General features: G+C 48.0%; 1 protein-coding gene across 22 annotated transcripts in view; it reads right to left on the reverse strand.

Moving 5' to 3' along the window:
- MICAL3 (microtubule associated monooxygenase, calponin and LIM domain containing 3) overlaps positions 1 to 17,719 on the reverse strand; it is a 218,919-nt gene that overhangs the window by 87,612 nt on the left and 113,588 nt on the right. For 18 of the 22 annotated variants that reach the window (XR_010751058.1, XR_010751059.1, XM_066381111.1 and 15 more), the window contains 5 exons: positions 17,493 to 17,600; positions 14,765 to 14,872; positions 14,014 to 14,200; positions 3,819 to 3,907; positions 3,006 to 3,093 (listed from right to left, as the gene is read on the reverse strand). Coding sequence is in view for 20 of the 22 variants with exons in the window: in XM_066381111.1 (XP_066237208.1) it covers positions 3,006 to 3,093; positions 3,819 to 3,907; positions 14,014 to 14,200; positions 14,765 to 14,872; positions 17,493 to 17,600 (580 nt within the window). In the remaining 2 variants the exon portion in view is untranslated. The remainder of the gene's footprint in view (positions 1 to 3,005; positions 3,094 to 3,818; positions 3,908 to 14,013; positions 14,201 to 14,764; positions 14,873 to 17,492; positions 17,601 to 17,719) is intronic. The other 4 variants (XM_066381120.1, XM_066381119.1, XM_066381118.1 and 1 more) reach the window with 1 other exon arrangement.

The following is a 17,719-nucleotide window of genomic DNA, read 5'->3' on the forward strand; positions in this document are numbered from 1 at the left end:
AGACCTCCACCTTTTTAAGTTAAGATGGCATTTTCCCTAAGCCCAGACAACTAGGTGCGGTGTTTCTTCCAGCCCTCTGCTGCCTGCACTAGGGGAGAAGCTCTTCAGTGTCCTGTTATGACACCCCCAGTGTCCACGCTTCACGTTTGGTCATCCACTACATGAGACATGAAGGGCACCCCTCTGGATGAGAAAAGACCCCCAAATCCTGCAAGGCAGGGTCTTGCCCCCAAGAGGAAGAGATCCCATTTGGGCTTTCCTTTCTCTGCTTATTGCCCAAAGGTTTCGTGAAGTCGGGGCGGTGCTGTGAGACCCAGGAAGGGAAGTCTGTGCCAGGCCCACTCACCACAATGTCAAGTAGGAGGCACTTGGAAACAAAGCATATACAGACTTGGAGAACAGAAAAGAGTGTTGCGGTATTAGAAGCACATAACAAACACACTGTAAACAATGTCCTCCAAACACTGACTCAGGCAGGAGTTACAACCCAGGTCATCAGATAAAGAACACCCAGGAGCAGACCCAGAGCAGGGCTTTAACTTGCAGGTGCTTGCCTTGTGACAGCATAGGGCTTGGGCGCGTGGGGAAAGGGACACGAGGGAGAGGAGAGAAACACCACAACTCCCAGCTCACTCCGGGGACACAGCACAGTCAAGTTCACACACGACAGAGTTTTCCTGTCTAGAGTGCAGCACAGCTGCATCGTGGCTCTGGGTGAATGACTGCCACCTATGACACACATTTGAGAATGTGAAATACCTGAGTTTTTCTGAAGCTTTTTCAAAAGGAAGCTCCAGTTAACCAGTCAGTGCTTAATCTGGGGTGTAAAGAAGGAAATCACTGTCATGGCGACTGTAGAAGACCATCCGAGACCTCTCCTCCTCTCGGGAGGCAAAGCCAGGAGCCTCCCAGGAGAGTGCTGCTGTGATCCCCGAGGGAGTACACCTCTAGAGGCAGACACTAGGTCCTGGCCTTCCAGCCACCCCGAGGCCCCTAACCTGGGGACAGTGCCCACCTCTTTCATCCAGAGGTTCACGCTGTGACTTCTGTGGGACGCCACATCCTATCTCCCTTGTGCTACAATAGGCAAGTCACCTTCAGAATCAAGAACCACGGGGCTGATTTTTCCTGAGGGCTTTGGTTCTCTTTTTGTTGTTTTGATTCTTTAACCACATTGCCAACTCTTATTTTTTTCTTTCTATTAAGATTGGGGATCACTTTTCAAGGGATAGGACTGTCTAACCAACTCTCATTTCCTCCCCTTGCTTTGTAGAGTATGCTTCTTCTCTGTGAAACCCTTAATTCTTTATAACTCCTAAAAACCTGAAATCCATTATGCTTTCAAACTAGACAGTAACAATGGCAAACTGCATCAGCAGGGAAATCGAGTCAACTCAGCTTGCTGAGAAATCTGGACTTCACTGTGTTTGTTCTTTTAAAGAAGCTCTGTACTCTCTACCCAAATAGAAGGTTCCACTTTCTGAGTTGTTTTACTGGGCCGCCAGGTTCCCTGGACTAAGACCTGGTCAATGCCCCTCCAGAGCACACAGTGCAGACCTGTGGCCAGGTCCCTTGGGTTATTTTTCTCTGCCTGCGCTTCCCCTGCTCTGCAGAGGGCTGTCAGCTCTTCCTGAGGGAGACAGGCTATGAGGGGTTTCAGGGTATAGGAGGTTTCAGAGTCAGCTGTGCCTTAAGCATGACTGTGAGATGTGGGTCCAACCTGCAGGGCACTTAAAGAGATTTCTTGGATGACAACAGGGCACACACTGTAGAAGGAGCCGAGGTCACCAAGCCCTCTGGGGTGTGCCGCCTCTCAGCCTCCAGGTCGCTGTCCAGGAGTCGCCGGGCTGGCGACTGCCCCATCTCCCTCTCCCTCGAAGCTCCTGTTAGTTCTCACACGCAGGGCAAGAGGTAACCCTGGGAACCTTTCAGCTGAAGGCTGAGTGGGCAGTTCTTGTCTTTCCCACCCTCAAACCCTTCTCCAGTTTTTGGCATTAGCTGATAATCTTTAGTTTTAAACACAGTAATTTTTATGAGTTTGTAAGTGGCTGCTTTAGGTGTATTTGCTTCAAATGAGAGGAAGCATGTGTGAGATGAGACATGCCTTACCCTCCTCTGCCCTACGGAGCGGTCTGGGCTATGCTGAGGGCGTCAGTCTGTGGGACTAAGGACACACCACAGGCGGGTCTGACATGGAGCAGAGACAGAGACCATTTTAAGGGGAAAAAACACAGTTCTCCACAAGATTCATGCCCATAAACCCCTAAGTACTGACCTGTTAAGACCAGAATATATGTGTGTTTAGAGGTAGGGATGGTGTCATTCACCTCCTGACACAGTAACTGTATAATGAGAGGGGAACAAATTAGGGCTTGATTCTTGTTACAAGTTCAAATGCCCCAAAGTGATCAGGACAGGGCATGTCCTTTAGTGGTTCCAGGTTAAACAGAAGAAAAGTGTGAGGTCACTAGATACCTAAGTAGGGAATGGGGTGCAAGGATTTCAAGTTCAGGTGACACAAATCCAGATCATGGGGATGCATCACAACTCCACGCTCTGTCAAGAGCCCCAAACTAGAACTATGAGACGACCCTGTAAGTCTGAATGAGCACCCTGTTCTCCAGTCCATTCACCCAGATGGAGCGGGAGCAACCACCCACGTGTCTGATGGAGGTGGGAAGGCCTGGGGTCAGAATGGTACTCTGAGATACTGAGTAGACGTTATGAAACCTGGGTGACAGCACTGACCGGATGGCACTCCTACTGGGCTATGGTCTGCCAGTGAAACTCCCCTTTGATCTGCACCAGCACCTCCGACAGGCCATACAGAAAGGGGACCCCGAATGCAAGCAGCTGGCACATGAAAAAGGAGTCCAAAGGGTTCTGGGCCACTTGATGCCCAATCCAAGAAATGTTGCTTTGGAGGTGCTGGCTCATCCCCCTGGCCTTGTCACAGAGGCCAAGAGAGTGACGCGACACCCAGCCAAATAAGGAAGTGAGGCTACCTGGGGTCCTCTCGGCGGGGCTGGTGGTGGTGCTGGCCCGTCCGCTCGCGTCTGCAGCAGGGCCATCCTGCAGGCGTCCTCTAGCCTCCTAGGAGAGTCCGCAAGAAAAAGAAGAGTAACTGACTGAAGCACTCGGAGCTCAGGAGGCAATGGCCATTGATGGTTAGCTTGCTGCTCTCATAGTCAGCCCAGAGCTGTAGCCCTCACACAGTAGGTCTTTAGAAAATGAGGACCTATTTCATGTGGAGTCATGAGAGATCCAAATGGAGCTCCAGCCCTCATACCTTTTCCTACAAGTCCCTCTGTAGTCAGCAGGGCTTCCCATGGAAGCATCAGCTAGCCTGCTCCCTGACAAGGTGACATCACGGAGCAAGATAGAAGGAGGAGCTAGCTAGTTACTCTACTGAGAGAGAGAGAGGCTCTTGGATAAGTAAGTCACACAAGAAAGAAAGTAAAAAAAAATGGCAGGCAGAACAGATTAATTATAGGTCAGTTCCTTTGAAGGAGTCTTCCTCCTAGAGACACGCTTATTTAAAAAGGGTTAAAGGTCTTTCACACACAGTGAGAAGAAGGGAGGATCCGACACCACACATTCTCCCCAAATCCATTCGGGTGGTGGACAGAACATCGCTTCCGTGAAACACATCAGATGAGGCTTCAAAAGTTGGCTCCCTCCCCAAAACTACTATAGCCACCTCTGAGCAAGCTTTTCCCCCCAGCAGGAAAGGTGTTTCAGTGGCTACATCCTGACCTGTCACTACTGAAATAAGCAGCGCCTGCTGCTTCTCCCCCGTAGAGGTGGAGCGCCATTACCTTTGCAGACAAAGGCGTCACTGCCGGCCTCTTCCTCTGTGCGGAGCCCGACAGCCGGTAGCAGTAGTGTGGTTTGCAGTAGAATTTACCTGTGGAGAATAGAGGCGGGGGAAGGGGAGTGAGCGCAGTCCTGTCATTCTGAAGGTGGTGCCCCTGCCGCGGAGTTCTCCTGCCCATCTCCTCCGGCCACAGGGCACCACCTCCTCCGCCCCAGCCTCCCCCGGGCTCAGGTTTCTAGTCCAGGGAGGCCAGGCCCTCCTTACAACTTTGATTCAGCCCTCCTCTCCCCTCTACCTAAAGGGGGGACTCCCTTGGCTATGTGGAGGCCACTGAGCCATCACCCAATCTGTGCCCAGAGCAGGGATGCATGCTGACACGGCAGGGCCAGCAAACAAAGTGTCAGTGTCTGCAGAACAATGACATGGTCACATGAATGCCAGAGCAGCATTTCTGGAGGGACTAAGAATGAACACAGTGCAGGGTTGATGCAAGGAGGCTGCGGGGTAGGGCGGCTCGGACATTCCCTAATGCTGACAGGATCCTCTGTTGCCCCTCACCAGCACTGGTCAGACTGCAACTTCCGACCCTCAGTGTGTCAGGGTCAGTATTTAGAAATAACACAAAACAACCCAAAAACTCCTGCAATGGGCTATAAACAGAATGAAACAGACCAAAATTAAAAAGGAAAAAGCATGACAGTCAGTCTGCAGTGTATAATTAGAATTAAGTGTTATTTCTTACAACCTTGGCTGTGTCAGCATGTTTACTGGGTCCTAATGTAACATGTATTTCCTATGGAGGGTCTGGTCAAAAGTTTGAAAAACAGTGATGTTGGCTTTTCCCACGACGTTGGTAGTGGGAATTGGTCACAAAGGGCCATTTTTTTCCTGACTCTTTCTTTAATCTCATTTAAAGAGCCAAGAATTGAAAATTAAAGGGTAGACCCTATCATGGAAACTGTTAAAACAGGAGTAACCCCATGCATCCTTCTTATCTGTAGAGAATGCTCCTTTGACAAGTAAACTTTTCTGCTCTCAAAGTTAAGAGAATCTAACCAGAAAAATAGAAAAGATCAATGAAACTAGGAAATGTTTTTGAAAAAGGAAAACAGAATTGACAAACATTTACTAGACTAATTCAGAAAAACACAGAGAAGACTCAAATAAAGTTATAAATAAAAAAGGATACATTACAACTGACACCATAGAAATACAAAAGATCATGAAAAACTACTATGAACAATTTTATGCCAACAACATGGATGAACTAGAAGTGAGAAATATGTTCCTAGAAACAACCTGACCAGGTGGTAGCACACTGGATAGAACGTTGGACTGGGACATAGAGGACCCAGGTTCGAAACCCTGAGGTTGCTGGCTTGAGCGCGGGCTCATCAGCTTAACCACAGGCTTACCAGCTTGAGTGTGAGGTTGCTGGCTCGAGTGTGGGATCAGAGATATGACCCCAAGGTTGCTGGCTTGAGCAAGGGGTCCCTCACTCTGCTGTAGCCTACTGGTCAAGGCACATATGAGAAAGCAATCAATGAACAACTAAGATGCCTCAACGAAGAATTGATGCTTCTCATTTCTCTTCCTTCCTGTCTATCTGTCCCTCTCTCTCTATCTCTCTCTATCTGTTACAAAAAGAAAAAAGTTCCTAGAAACACACAACCTACTACTACTGGGACTAAATTATGGAGAAATTGAAAATTTGAACAGACCAATATCAAATAAGAAGATTGAATCAGTAATCAAAACCCTCCCCAAGCAGGAAAGCCCAGGACCAGATAAACGGCTTTACCGGTAAATTATACCAAACATCTAAAGCAGGCATCCCTAAACTACGGCCCCCTGAGGCCATTAACCTGGCCCCCACCGCACTTCCGGAAGGGGCACCTCTTTCATTGGTGGTCAGTGAGAGGAGCACAGGATGCAGCTCCTGGAGTACTGTATGTGGCGGCGCCGCAAAGCGTGGTGTTGCTCACGTACAGTACTACTTCCGGTGACGCAGGACGCACGCGTCAGGGCTCTGGAAGAGCATCATATCACTTGTTACGGCTAGCAGTGACAAATATGGAACCAGACATTGACCATCTCAGCCAAAAGCAGGCCCATAGTTCCCACTGAAATACTGGTCAGTTTGTTGATTTAAATTTACTTTTTCTTTATTTTAAATATTGTATTTGTTCCCGTTTTGTTTTTTTACTTTAAAATAAGATATGTGCAGTGTGCATAGGGATTTGTTCAAGTATTTTTTATAGTCCGGCCCTCCAATGATCTGAGGGACAGTGAACTGGCCCCCTGTGTAAAAAGTTTGGGGACCCCTGATCTAAAGAATTAACAGCAATCCTTCTCAAACTCTTCCAAAAAACTGAACAGGAGGAAACACTTTCAAACTCATTTTACAAAGACAGCATTACTCTGATACCAAAGCCAGATGAGGAAACTATAAAAAAATAAAATTACAGACCAATATCCCTGATGAGCACATACTGGGGACCAAAATATTAACAGGGTATTTTTATAATCTGGATATCTTGGGGACAGAGGTGCTGGGCCCAACCCCCACCTCACCTGCCTAGTTAACAAAGAGCTACACCTAATTCTCGCTTGTCCCACCCATGTTCTCGGGAAGAGGCTGGAAGCTAATTTCTTATTGGTGTAAAGTTAGATTTGAATGGTATGGTGGGGGTTGTCTTTGAGTTGTCTTGGAAACAACTGAATTGCTAATGGACCACGTTTTTTCCCTGAATAAAGATGGATGCATCTTTGAGAGCAGCCATGTTATGGCTCAGGAACAGTAGAGACTGTTCGCCGTGCCGTCCTCCTGACCCATCTGTATGTATATATCTTTAAGTCTCTGTCTATCATTTATTCGATTTCATACCTTTTCCTGTTCGAGACCCTGGAATAGACTCGTTGTGGCTGGACCGTGACAAACACAGATGCAAAAATTATCAACAAAATATTAGCAAACAGAATTCAACAGCACATTGAAAAGATCATCCAGCATAGTAAACTGTGGTTTATCCCTGGGATGCAAGGAATATTGATCATACACAAATACATGTGATATACCACATTAATAGAATGAAAGATAAAAATCCTAGGATCACCTCAATAGATACAGAAAAAGCATTTGACAAAGCACAACATCCTTTTGTAATAAAAATGCTCAACAAATTCAGTACAGAAGGAACAAACTTCAACATAATAAAGGCCATATAAGACAAGCTCACCACTACTATCATACTCAACAAGTAAAGGTTGAAAGCTTTTCCTCTAAAATCAGGAACAAGACAAGATGCCCACTCTCATCACATCTATTCAACATAGTTCTGGAAGTCCTAGCCAGAGCCATCTGCCAAGAAGAAATAGAAGGCATCCAAATAGAAGAAGAGGAAGTAACACTGTCTTTGTTTAGAGATGACACAGTCCATATATAGAAAATCTTAAGACTCCACTAAAAGACTTCTAGAACTAATCAGAAAATTCATTATAAAGCTTCAGGATACAAAATCAACACACAGAAAACAGCTGCATTTCTATACGCCAACAACAAAACATCTGAAAAAGAAATAAAATAACCTCATTTACGATAACATCAAAAAGAATAAAACACTTGGGAATACATCTAACTAAGGAAGTGAAAGACCTGTACATCAAAAATAACAAGCCATCGATAAAAGAAACTGAAGAGACACAAATAGAAAGATATCCCAAGTTCACGGATTAGAGGAATTAATATTATTGTTATTTTTGGTTTCTTGTGATTGCTTTCTCATATGTGCATTGACCGGGGGGCTACAGCAGAGTGAGTGACCACTTGCTCATGCCAGCAACCTTGGGCTCAAGCCAGCAACCTTAGTCAGGGCTTTGAATCTGGGTCCTCCGTGTCCCAGTTCAACATTTTATCCACTGCGCCACCACCTGGTCAGGCAGGAGGAATTAATATTAAAATGCCCATACTAACTAAAGCAATCTATAGATTCAATACAATCCCTAAAAAAATACCAATGGCATTTTTCACAGAAATAGAAAAAAAGAATCCAATACTCAAAGTTATATGGAACCATAAAAGACCCTGAATAGTCAAAGCCATCCTGAGAAAGAAGAACAAAGCCAGAGCCATCACATTCCTGATTTCAAACTGTATTACAAGGCTGTAGTAATCAAAACAATATGATACTGGCATAAAAATAGACACACATAACAATGCTGCAGAATCAAGAGTCTGGAACTAATAAATCCACAAATATACAAGCAGTTAATATTTGACAAGAAAGTCAAGAGGACTCAGCAAGGGAAAACAGTCTCTTCATGAACGATGCTGGGAAAACTGGATAGCTACATGTAGAAGGATGAGATTAAACCTGTCTTACACCACTCACAAAATAAACTTGATGTGGATTAAAGACTTAAGTGTAAGACCTGAAACTGTAAATCTCCTAGAAGAAAACGGGGAAAACTCCTTGTCATTGGTCTCGGAAGTGATTTCCTGGACATGACAGCAAAAGCACAAGCAAAGAAAGCAAAACATAAACAAATGGGATGACATGAACCTAAAAAGCTTCTGCACAACAAAGGAAACCATCAACAAAATGAAAAAGCAACCAACGGAGAGAAAATATTTTTAAATCATATTTCTGACAAGGGGTCAATACCCAAAATATGTAAAGAACTCATACAACTCAATAGCAAAAAGTTAATGACCTAATTAAAAAGTCAAGAGACACTAAATAGACAAGTTGTCCAAATAAGACATCCAGATGGCCAATAGGCAGATAAAGAGGTACTCAACATCACTTATCATCAGGGAAATGCAAATCAAAACCATGAGATGTCACCTCACACCAGTAACAATGGCCTTCAAAAAAAGACAAGAAATAGGCCCTGGCCGGTTGGCTCAGTGGTAGAGCGTTGGCCTGGCGTGCAGAAGTCCCAGGTTCGATTCCCGGCCAGGGCACACAGGAGAAGCGCCCATCTGCTTCTCCACCCCTCCCCCTCTCCGTCCTCTCTGTCTCTCTCTTCCCCTCCCGCAGCCGAGGCTCCATTGGAGCAAATATGGCCCGGGCGCTGGGGATGGCTCCTTGGCCTCTGCCCCAGGCGCTAGAGTGGCTCTGGTCGCAACAGAGCGACGCCCTGGAGGGGCAGAGCATCGCCTCCTGGTGGGCAGAGCGTCGCCCCCTGGTGGGCGTGCAAAGTGGATCCCGATTGGGCGCATGCGGGAGTCTGTCTGACTGTCTCTCCCTGTTTCCAGCTTCAGAAAAATACAATAATAATAATTTAAAAAAAAAGACAAGAAATAGTGTAGGGCAGTGGTAGTCAACCTGGTCCCTACCGCCCACTAGTGGGCGTCCCAGCTTTCATGGTGGGCTGTAGCGGAGCAAACAAAGTATAAATAAAAAGATAGATTTAACTATAGTAAGTTGTTTTATAAAGATTTATTCTGCCAAACTTAGTGAAAATCCGACATAAAGTACTTGGTAAGTAATTATTATTATATGCTTTAACTTGCTGTAACTCTGCTTTATAAATTTTATAAAGTAAAGTTACTTCCCTACTTTATAAATCACCATTACTGTGGAACAGGTGGGCAGTTAGAAAATTTTACTACTAACAAAGATACAAAAGTGGGCGGTAGGTATAAAAAAATTGACTACCCCTGGTGTAGATAAAGGTGTGAAGAAAAAGGAACCCTTGCATACTGCTGGTGGGATTGTGAACTGGCAAAGTCTCTATGAAAACAGTATTGGGTTCTTCAATAAATTTTTTAAAATTTTATTTAGAAAGTCAATAAGAAAGCGTTGTCCTGGCGTGTCAAGCTCACAGGTTTGACTCTTGGTCCGGGCAAATAGGAGAAGCAACCAATGATTGTATGACTAAATAAAACTAAGTGAAACAATGAATTGATGTTTTGCTCTCTCTCTCTCTCCCTTCCTTGCCTCTTTCTGTTTCTCCCTTCGCCTCTCAAATCAATAGGGACAAAAGAGCTAATTTTTTATCTGACATTTACCACGTGCCAGACACTATTATAACTGCTTTACAGGAACTCCTTTAATCCTCACAATGCAGCAAGGTAGGCACCATCGTGTAACCCACCTGTTTCCAGCCGAGGCACAGCTGGCTATCAACGTGCGTCTCTCTCCACTCAGCCGGGCTCGGCAGGGTCAGAGCCTGGCTCTGGAGTCTGCACTATGATGCTTGTCTCAGTTAGAAAATATAGCCACAGTAACGTCACAAACTAACTACAGATTTACAGTTGATTCAGTCAAGTGACTAATTTAATGTGGTCTAAATAAATAAAGGGATCATGGTAATTAACCATGGGAGTGACTGGAAAAGGGGGTTGTAGAAAACAGCCGGTTAAAGGTAAACTGTCCATGTGTTCATTTATTCAGCAACATGCCGAGTGCCATCGTGCAGCAGGTATTAATGGGAACACAGGGTGCTCAGTCAGAAGGACAGATACTCCGAGCTTGGATGGAGCAGTGACACAAATACCAGGCAGTGGTGAGCACTGCAGACCAGGAGTCTGTGAGTGCCCCTGAGAAGGGAGCGTGTTCCAGCACAGGAGACAGCCAGTGCCAGGTCTGCAGGCAGCAATGGCCAACCACATTTACAGAGTGGAAGAGAGACCAGTGTGGGAGTACAGTAAGCTATTGGCAGCCAGCAGCCCCGAGGCTGGAGACACAACCAGGGCCGACAGTGAAGCTCGGGGCTGGGAAAACTGGAGTCCGTGTGCACCACAGCAGACAGCAGGGGGCAGCAGAGACCGCAGAGACTGGACAGCCTGATGCTGGGGAAGCAGGCTGTGGGCCACTGTGGAGCCAGGGAGACTGCTGAGTCCAGGTGGGTTGGCAGAGAGGGAGGGCGCAGACTATTTCTGCCTCATCCCTACACAGAGCATCTCACAGGCGGCATGTACTTTCTCTCCCACAGTGATGGGAAAGACCTGTGATGCTGTCTGACCTGCAGCTTCTGTCTTCAGTGTGGGCAGCAGTCACTAATAAGCTAGGACTGGGCAACAGAAAGAGTACTTTTAGGGCAGACTGCATTTAAAAAAAAAATTTATTTACTGATTTTAGAGAGAGGGGGAGAGAGAGAGAGAGAAATAAACACTGATCTGTTGTTCCACTTATTCATGTCATCATTGGTTGATTCTTGTATGTGCCTGACCCGGGATCAAACCCACAACCTTGGCATATCCGGATGACAATGTGACCAAATAAGCTAACCAGCCCAGGGCCCAGACTGCATTGTTTTAAAAGAGCTAAAGGGAAGAATAAACAAGGACAAGGGCAAAACATGCATATTTTCCTGAAGTGTATCATTCTCAATTTATCAGTTTGCAGCTGGTATTGGCCCAGAGTTACTAATCCTAGAACGTCTGAATTAAAAGGGACCTCAGAAGTCATTAGTGTAAACCAGTACTACTAGTTGGGTGGACAAGCAACTTTTAATTTCTCTGAATTCAAAATTATAAATTTTCTGATTTGTAAAATTACAACTATAAAACTAGCCACCCCTGGAGCTGTGTGAGGAAGAAATGGTCCGGTATATATGAGAGGCCTGGCACAGTGCCTTGGCAACTTCCTCTGTCTGGGGCCACAACCTCTCTGCCTTTTTTTTGTTTGTTTTTTTGTATTTTTGTATTTTCCCAAACTTAGAAGCAGGGAGGCAGTCAGACAGACTCCTGCATGGGTCTGACCAGGATCCACTCAGCATGCCCACCAGGGGGCGATGCTCTGCCCACCTGGGGTGTTGTTCCACTGCGGCTGGAGCCATTCCAGCGTCTGAGGCAGGGGCCATGGAGCCGCCCTCAGTGAGCGGCCCAACTTTGCTCCAATGATGCCCTGGCTGTGGGAGGGGAAGAGAGAGAGAGAGAGAGGAAGGAGAGGGGGCAAAGGTAGAAAAGCAGTTGGGTGCTTCTCCTGTGTGTCTTGCCGGGAATTGAACCCGGGACTTCCACACACCAGGCCGATGCTCTACTGCTGAGCCAACCGGCCAGGGCCCAACCTCTCTGCTTTTATTTTCTTATCTGAGGCTCTTCAGTTAGAGTTCTGAACCCACCAGTATTCTGGTTGGAGAACAGGCTAAAACTTCAGGCCCTACAATGTCCTTCTTTTCTCTAGTTCACCTCAACTCAGTGCAGAGGCTGAGCTGATGAAGCTGATGAAAGTTCATCTGGATTAAAGTCTGGGGAGCTGGTTTAGACCCAGTGTCCCCTGCTGCAGTGTCAGGAGTGATGCCGTACCAGGCTGCCCGACTTGCCCTGTATCCAGGTCATGGTCACTCCTACTGGGCGCCTTTCCTCCCCGCCTCTCTGAGTGAGCTGGGGTCAGTTTAGCCACTCCTCATGGCTGCTGAGCTGCATAAACTCTCTCTCCTGTGAACATCTGCCAGGTCACAATCCACACTGCTAACTCTGCCCTCAATCACACACTCTTACACTGTCTGCTGCTGCTTCAGGAGCCTTGTGCTGTCATTCCAGTCAGAATGTAGGCTCCTTGAGACACATGTCACTCTTTGTGTCCTCAAGTGAATGTGGCAACAATGGGCACACAGTCTATGGGCAAAAATACCTGTGGACCAACTGGCTGGAGCCTCAGGGTTCTTCCCAGGCCAATCACACAGTAATGGGCTAAAATAATCTGAGCACCGAGGATGGTTAGAAGAACATGGGGTGAGCTCCATCTGCCAACCCCCATCCTTGGAGATTAAAGTCATTATCCAAAGAGCAGGTATGTGGGAACAGTGGAGCTGAGAATCACACCTAACAACATACATTCCTTATCCAGACAACTGTCTTTGTTCTTTCCTCACTGGGTGGTGCTTTTCACTAATGTAACAAGAGGACCAGGTGTCATAACGGCAAGTGAACTTTCCCTCAGTTCACCATTCTGGCTCCTTCTGACAGTTTGACAGCTCGTTTACTCATTACAAAGAGAATGGATGACTGTGGTGACTATTTCCTAACTGCAAAGTGTCCCTCTCCTGCATCTTCTGAAAACGTCTATCGATGTAATGGACACAATGTCACCCTGTGAAGACTGACTTCCCTCTCCAGTTCACCTGGGGCTTCTCATCCCCTTGAATCCGTGAGACAGCCTCCGTGAAGTCCTACAGCAACCTGCAGCTGGGGAAGTAGGATCATCAGTGTGTCTGGCAACCTATTTTGATTAACCTTAAAGGGTCTTTAGATGGTAGGCTTTGTTATCTGTTTGCATAACGTCCACCTTCTGCCCTATTAAGGTTTTTCTACTATCAAAAGGCCAAGACTTGAACACCACAGTAAAGAAGGTTTCAGCCCCGTGCCATGAGCCCTGAAGTCACCAGAGAGATGCTGAGGGTGCAGGCAGGTAGTAACACTGAACACAATTCCATCATCTTCAGGAGACAAAAGTCTGAGAACCCAGAGGCAGGGGATCTGGTTTTAACTTGTCATTGACCTTAGGTAAGAAATGTGACTTCTGCCTGACCCTGTGGTGGTGGCACAGTGGATAAAGCATCAACCTGAATGCTGAGGTCGCGGGTTCCAAACCCTGAGGTCACTGGCTCTGAGTGCAGGTTCGTCAGTGCAGGGTCACTGGCTTGAGTGGGAGAATCGTCCACACGATCTCAAAGCTTGCCAGTGTGAGTCCAAAAGTCACTGGCATGAAAAGCCCAAGGTCGCTGGCTTGAGAAAGGGGACAATGGCATGGCCCTAGTCAAGGCACGTACAAGAAACAATCAGTGCACAACTAAAGTGAAAGCAACACGAGCTGATGCTTCTCATCCTCTCTCCCTTCCTATCTCTCCCTCTCTCAAGAACAAAACAAAACAAAACAAAAACACAAGTTATAAAAAATTGTGACTTCTACAGGCCTGTGATTCCCTTTCTTGGCCCTTTTATTGCAAGATCCCAGTATGCAGTAAGAAGGCAGCGTCTGCAATGTGGGGAGTGACTGCAGCACATGCTGCTGGTCTGGGTGCCGTCACACTGAGCAACGGACTGACACAGCCTGACGATGCTGGGGACTTGAGTCTTAGAGAAAAAGCAGAGACCAGAGGGAGACGGATGGGAAGAGCTGAGAGGCAAAAGGGTTAGCTGTACATGTGAGGCCATGGTAAGAAGCTCTAAGACCTGCTCAAATGAAAACAGTGCCCTAGGCTCAGCCGAGCCTCTGGCACGGCCCACAGCAAGACACACTCACCGTCTTCAGTGTCATAGGCATAGGCAGAGAGGCGCAGCGTGGTGACGCAGTACTCGCACTTGAAGCAGCTCCGATGGAAGAACTTGCCCTCAGCGCTCAGCCTCTCCATCACGTAGACCCGCTTCTGGCAGAAATAGCATGTGTCGCTGCCCCCCACGTTCTGGGGGAACTCCTTCTTTATTGAGCCCTGTAAAGGGTAGGCAGACTATCAGGGCAATGTCCCTCGGGCTTGCTTCCCAGAGGTGCATGGCCCCCTTCATGTGCTGCGGACCCTCATGGAGGCATTTCCTTTCTTAGCCGACTAAGGTCTTACTTTGCTCCTGGCTCCCCCAAGAGCGGCGGCCATCACCACTGCAATAACCCTCAAGTGTGCTCCAAGAACACAGGAATTGTGTGGTTCTTAGTTCATGGGAATAGACAGCTGGGAGGATACCCGAGTCTGTTTTCAGAATTTCACAGAAGTCAAACCATTTTTACAGAATTGACTTTGAAGGTAACATAAAAGTGTACATTAAGTGTTCACATGGTCCTGCATGGGTGTGGGTCCCTGGACGTAGAGCGATCACTTTCAGAGATGCTCAGCAAGGTTGCCCACACAGCATTCCACTGAACAGCTATCAGGTCCTAGGAAGTCAGACACAAAATCCAGATGACCTGACACCAATGACCACATGGCGCATGCTGGCTCTGTGTGTTGCTGCGCTACTCAGAATGAAGCAGGTTTGTTTGCTGTGGCTCTTTCATGTCTTACCAGTTCCTTCTTGTCTAGAAGGGGTTTGGGCTGCTCTTTCCTTTGAAGCTGATTGGCTATCTGCTCAGCCAATGAGCTCACGCCACCCGTGTACATCTTTATATACTTCTAGGATAGAGAGTATAAAACAACCAGAATGAAGGGCAATGAAAAGGACAAAATAAAGTAAGAAAACAAGACAACTCTTTGGGAGGTGTAAGTGAACACACGGTGCAGCAGCGACCCATGCCCACAGTGTCCACACGCAGGGGACTGTGCTGAGAGGGACGGGGTCTGTGTCCAAAGAGCCCTCGGCCGAGGCAGAACAGTCAACCTGTCAGGAGTTCCTTTTGGCATATGCAGTGCTGTGGAACGAGGTGGTTGGGAGAGGGAAGGGGTGCCAACACAGAGGAGGAAGAAGGGCCTGTGGTCCTGGTGATTCGGGCTACACAGAGAACCCGAGAGGCGCGGTGCCCATCCAGACAGCGGAGGCCAGGTTGGCAGTGTGATGCAGGGTCAGCGAGGGCCTGCAAAGTTAGCTCACTTAGAAAGCTCGTTCTTGCAAAGACTAATTCTCACCTGGGTAACAGATGACCTCCTTTCTCATTATTAACGCATCCCTCATACCCCAATACACACACCGAACACTTCCGAGCTTGACCTGGAAGACCCCTCTCAGCCCCTTCTCACCGTGATGTCTGGGTCTGCCAGGCACCAAGGCAGAGCCACAGTGGTGGGGCATCTCACACAGCTACAGGGGCTCACGTCTGAGGCATGCAGACCAGGAAGTCAGCATCTGCCAGGCACCAGGGCAGAGCCTGCCACAGTGGTGGGGCATCTCACACAGCTACAGGGGCTCACGTCTGAGGCATGCAGACCAGGAAGTCAGCATCTGCCAGGCACCAAGGCAGAGCCTGCCACAGTGGTGGGGCATCTCACACAGCTACAGGGGCTCACGTCTGAGGCATGCAGACCAGGAAGTCAGCATAGGATTCCATTCCAGAGGAATTGATTTTATAGATTGAAAAAAAGATAAAAGAAAAAAACTCGACCAACTCAATCCTCTTTCTAGCAGTGTTGAGGAAATGATGGGAGGAAACTACCAAATTTTATTTGTGAACCTTCCTGCTAGGGACCTCAGCTTCAAGCCTATCCCCAGGGGATGTGGTCAAAGTCTCCCTGGCGGTCCTTTAGAGACCCCCCATCTGGGGGAGATGGCCAAACACCTCGCGTGCGAGACTCCTTGTGAACCACGTGGAACAGGTGCTGCCTGCCAGATGCGAGGAGCCCAACTCCATTCTGATGCAGAGCGTACCAGGAGCACGTCTTGGGCATGCTCACAACTGTGGTTAGAGAGTGATCTGAACAGACACACTCAAGGCCACGGGGGAAGGACTCCTGGGCTGGGGGGACACACGAGAGCAGCATTGCAGGGCAAGCTCACTTTATTTATTTATTTAATATATTCATTGGGGGGGGGAGAAAGATGGGGGAGAGAGAGAGAGAGGGAGAGAGAGAGAGAGAGAAGGGGGAGGAGCAGGAAGCATCAACTCCCATATGTGCCTTGACCAGGCAAGCCCAGGGTTTCAAAACAGCGACCTCAGCATTCCAGGTCGATGCTTCATCCACTGCGCCACCACAGGTCAGGCCAAGCTCACTTTATGTAAAAGGGCCAACAGCTCTCTATGGTTCAGCTACAACTGAGGAGTGTTGTATTTTTTGACTTACAATAAGATTTCCAAGGATTGGTGCCATTTGCTCCTTAACGTTGCAGCTTATACTCATTTGTGGCTGAGAACAAGGGGCTCCTCAAGCTAAACCTGCTTCAGACAAGGGACATTCAGAGAGCTAGGCCTGGAGAGACAGACCCCAGTGGGGTGCGCTGACCCCGCGAGGGCTGAGTGCCCGTTTCTCACTCCTTTATCACGCAGGTGAGGGCGCCAGCCAGGTGTTTGCTGTGAGGCCGGGACACCGAGTGAGCCCTGGCTCCTCACTGCTCTAAGCCCCTCTCTCCCAGCACTCTGTCATCAGCAGTGACACTTCAGGACTGCCCAAGTGCAGGGGCGTCTGTCACATTCAGTTCTCAGTGACAAGCATCCTCTCTGGAGGTGCTCTATTAGCTTCTGGCATAGAAAGCAGATGGTTTCCTTCTTCCTGCTCTTAAGCAACGGTCATAATGAAGCAATCGCTAGGTTAGACTATTGCTGCCACACATGCACATGCTGCCCACACACACACTCCTCGGTTGGCTCCCGCACAAGAACAGGAAGCACAGACCGGAAGGCAGAGCCCCCCGTCTCTGCAAACTACTGTGTAGCTGGCTCAGGTCCACTGGGGGCACAGCAGGGCTCATTCCCTAAGGGATCACGATTTTCGAGACCCAGGGCACTGCACATGCGCCACCCCACTCGAGATTTAATTACATCAGGGTCCATGTTTTGTGACACATAACAATAAACAGATATCTGGAGTTAAAGAAGCTAATGCCTGAGAAGTTTTTATCAGTATCTGACGAAGTTAAAATACAATGAAAGTGGGTTTATGGCAACAGCACTCAGTGCAAGGAAAGCTGGGAGCCTTTGACGTCAGTGCATGCTTACAGCCTCACAGGGAGACGGGCTGTGGCGCAGGCACTGTGCACACACAGCCGGCTCCCGCAGGACACAAGCCCCCGGGGCCAGGCGGCATGTGCAGGTGCCGTGAGCAGAGGCTGGGGAAGCACAGCTGTTCCCGGGGGTGGGCCTGCTACCTGTCGCAGGGAGTCAGAGGAGGGGGAGGCGGGGCGGCTGGAGGAGCGCAGACTAAGAGAAAGCTCCCACTGGTCGACAAAAAATCGACGAGAAGGCTCAGGCTCTGGCTATAAAATACAAGACAGAGAAAAAAAGTCAGAGGAAATGTTAGGTTATACACGGACCTGAACACAGGGAGTCTCGCAGTTTTAGACCCTTTTCCACTTTAGACTGTCATCTAACAAGT

This window comes from Saccopteryx leptura, chromosome 4 (genome assembly GCF_036850995.1).
Source record: "Saccopteryx leptura isolate mSacLep1 chromosome 4, mSacLep1_pri_phased_curated, whole genome shotgun sequence".
Lineage (NCBI taxonomy): Eukaryota > Metazoa > Chordata > Mammalia > Chiroptera > Emballonuridae > Saccopteryx > Saccopteryx leptura.